This window comes from Zosterops lateralis, assembly GCF_965231275.1.
Source record: "Zosterops lateralis genome assembly, chromosome: 3".
Lineage (NCBI taxonomy): Eukaryota > Metazoa > Chordata > Aves > Passeriformes > Zosteropidae > Zosterops > Zosterops lateralis.
Window position 1 is genome coordinate 101137132 of NC_139764.1, and position 3076 is coordinate 101140207.

The 3076-nt window shown below is 61.1% G+C and overlaps 1 protein-coding gene across 1 annotated transcript; it reads left to right on the top strand.

Moving 5' to 3' along the window:
* Nucleotides 1–977: 977 nt before the first annotated feature.
* On the top strand, nucleotides 978–2856 carry LRATD1 (LRAT domain containing 1). The gene has a single exon (XM_083858273.1). It carries the CDS (start codon nucleotides 1549–1551, stop codon nucleotides 2401–2403), a length of 855 nt encoding a protein of 284 aa, XP_083714399.1. The 5' UTR covers nucleotides 978–1548; the 3' UTR covers nucleotides 2404–2856.
* The last annotated feature ends 220 nt before the right edge of the window (nucleotides 2857–3076 follow it).

Genomic DNA, 3076 nt, shown 5'->3' on the forward strand with positions numbered 1-3076 from the left:
ATGACAGATTTTTAGATTTCATACATTTTCAGAAGGAATGGACTGCTACTGCCAGACAGTCTCATTTCTTTACTTAAGAAAAGCCATAGCATGTCTTCTAGTCACATCTGAGGACAACCCACAACTGCTGCTTTGCCCAGATGTGGAAAGACAGTGATCTCACCCACTGCCAACCATCAAGCATTCCAACTCCACATCCAGGCGACGGCAAGAGACAGGCACCTCCTCAGGGTACTTCCTGCCGTCCGAAAATAGGAGGCAGAACGGGCGAGACGAGCAGCCCTGTGGCAATGCCCGTCTCTGCTCAGCAAAGGGAGCCCCGGGTGTCAGCTCAGCCCGCACAGGTGTAACGTGAGGCTGCTGGAGTGCGGTGAGGAGCACCCCCTTCCACCCTCCAGGGACAGAGCAACTCTTGGCCGTCTCTCCTGGGCCGGTTAGTTTGATAGAAATCACTTTCCCTCCCCCTTTTTTAAAAAAACTTGGGTTTATTTCTTTCTTTTTTACTTCTGTCCGCTGCAGGGGTGGCCTGGCAGCGGCTTCACGCGGCGGGCACCCCCTTTCCCCCGGGACGCTCCGCCTGCCGCAGCCCAGGGCGCGGCCGGAGCAGCCCGAGGGTCGGGGCTCTGCGGAGGCGTCCCGGGCGTCGGGGCCGGTCGGGCCATGCCGGGGTTGTGGGGCGGGCGGGCCCGGCGTGTCGGGGGCGCGGGCGGGCAGGGCCCCGGCTCGGCCCCGGCTCGGCCCCGCCGCCGCCGGGCGCGGCCAATGAGCGCGGCCGGGGCGGGCTCGCGCGCGGCGCCGCCAGTACTTAGGCTCGCCGGAGGGGCCGGGCAGCCACAGCGGCGCGGGCGGAGCAGCCGGGCGGCGGCAGCGACGGGCACGGGTCGCGCTTCCTCTGCGGCGCCCATGGGGACAGGACGACTTTAAAGGAGTTTGGGGGGGTTCTGGCGCTGGGCGACCACGGGTACGGAAGGGGACGGGAGGGTCCCCTCGGGCGGGGGTGCCGATCGCCCGCTCTTTGCCTGTGCCTTGCGGGGTCCCGGGCGGGCTGCGGGCACCGGGCGGGCAGGGCCGGCAGCCCCGGGGCCGTGCGCTCCTCCGGCCGCCTCCCCACGCGCAGCGCTGCCCGGCGCGGTTCGGCCGCGCACCGGCGGAGGGAGGGCTCGGGACCCTCCGGCCGGAGCCCCCGGAGCTCTCTCCCCTCACAGGGCGGAGACTCCCGGTGCAACTCCGTGCGCGGGGCCGGCGGGCGGCGGGGGCTCCTCTGGCGGCGCTCCGGAGTCGGGCTGTGCCCTGCCCCGCACCCCGGGGAGGGGAAGGGTCCGCGCTGGGAGTTTTTCGCTGGCACGAAGGGGAGGGAAGGAGTCGGGAAGGGATGGGGGCTTAGAGCGGAATCGCTGAAGTCTTTTGTGTGCGCCTTGATTTTTTTTTTTTCTTTCATTTATTTCCTTCCCTCTGCGTGCGCTCTCCTTCCCATCTCTTGTTCTGTCTCTGCCCACCCCACCCTCCTTTAGATCCGGCGATTCCTAACCTCGCCTCGCCCTGTCATTGATGGGAAATCAACTGGATCGCATCACCCACCTGAATTACAGCGAGCTGCCGACCGGGGACCCCTCGGGGATCGAGAAGGACGAGCTGCGCGTCGGGGTGGCTTACTTCTTTTCGGATGAGGAGGAGGACCTGGACGAGCGAGGCCAGCCAGACAAGTACGGCGTGAAGGGCTCGGGCAGCCCTGGGCAGGAGACGCCCACCCACCACCTCCACCACCAGCTGGTGCTGAACGAGACCCAGTTCTCCGCTTTCCGCGGCCAGGAATGCATCTTCTCCAAGGTCAGCAGCGGCCCCCAGGCTGGGGACCTCAGCGTCTACTCGGTGTCAGCCCTGCCCGCCCTCTGCAAGCCGGGGGACCTGCTGGAGCTGCTCTACCTGGGGCCGTCGGAGCACCCTCCGCCGCACTGGGCCGTGTACGTGGGCGGCGGGCAGATCATCCACCTGCACCAGGGGCAGATCCGCCAGGACAGCTTGTACGAGGCGGCCGCGGGCAACGTGGGCCGGGTGGTGAATAGCTGGTACCGCTTCCGCCCGCTGGTGGCGGAGCTGGTGGTGCAGAACGCCTGCGGGCACCTGGGCTTAAAAAGCGACGAGATCTGCTGGACTAACTCGGAGAGCTTCGCCGCCTGGTGCCGCTTCGGGAAACGGGAGTTCAAAGCCGGGGGGGAGCTGCAGGCGGCTGCTGGCACCCAGCACCAGCAGCAGTACTATCTCAAGATCCACTTGGCAGAGAACAAGGTGCACACGGTGAGGTTCCACAGCCTGGAGGATCTAATACGTGAGAAGCGCAGGATCGATGCCAGTGGCAAACTGAGGGTGATCAAAGACCTGGCTATAGTGGATGGGAAAGAATAGGGAGGAGCAGGAGTACGTGGCTATCTTCCTTCTGCCCTGCCCGGGGAGACCAGCCTGCCGTAGAGTCAGGAGGCTGCACCCTCCTTCCGTGGGACGCAACTGGAAGCAGGATCCATGGCAACATTCCAAAAAAAACCAGCATTCTTTACACCCATAGCCAGTATTTTATTTGGCTTTTAATAGCATTAATGCTGAAAGAGTGAGAGAGAGGAAGAAAAGAGGGGGGAGGTGCAGGAAGGCTGTTCTCAGAGTATGTGGACAGACAAAGTCTCTCCTGTCAGTCGATGTTGACCATTCTAGCAACATGCCAATAAAATTTCAAATTGAAATTTCTTTTTAAATTTTTATTTCATGGCTTTAATCCATGATAAGTTTTAAGCATCTGGGACAGTGGATGTGGATGTAGCTAAATGAGATTCTAGCTAATATTTGCCTTGTGGCCAACCAAAAGCATCAGTCATACTTTGCTAACTGGGAGAGAAAGGGGGTGTTGGGGTGGAGGATAAATGCCTGTTTGTTTTCTTTCTCCACACTGCTGCTTCAGCCTGTAGCTGCAACCCAAATTTTGTCCAGCCAACTCTGGCAAGCTGTTTACTAGGAAAAAGTACTTTCACATTTCTGGTTGAAATCTATCACATTTAAAATATTTGCCTTTGCTTTCTGTTAGCAGCTC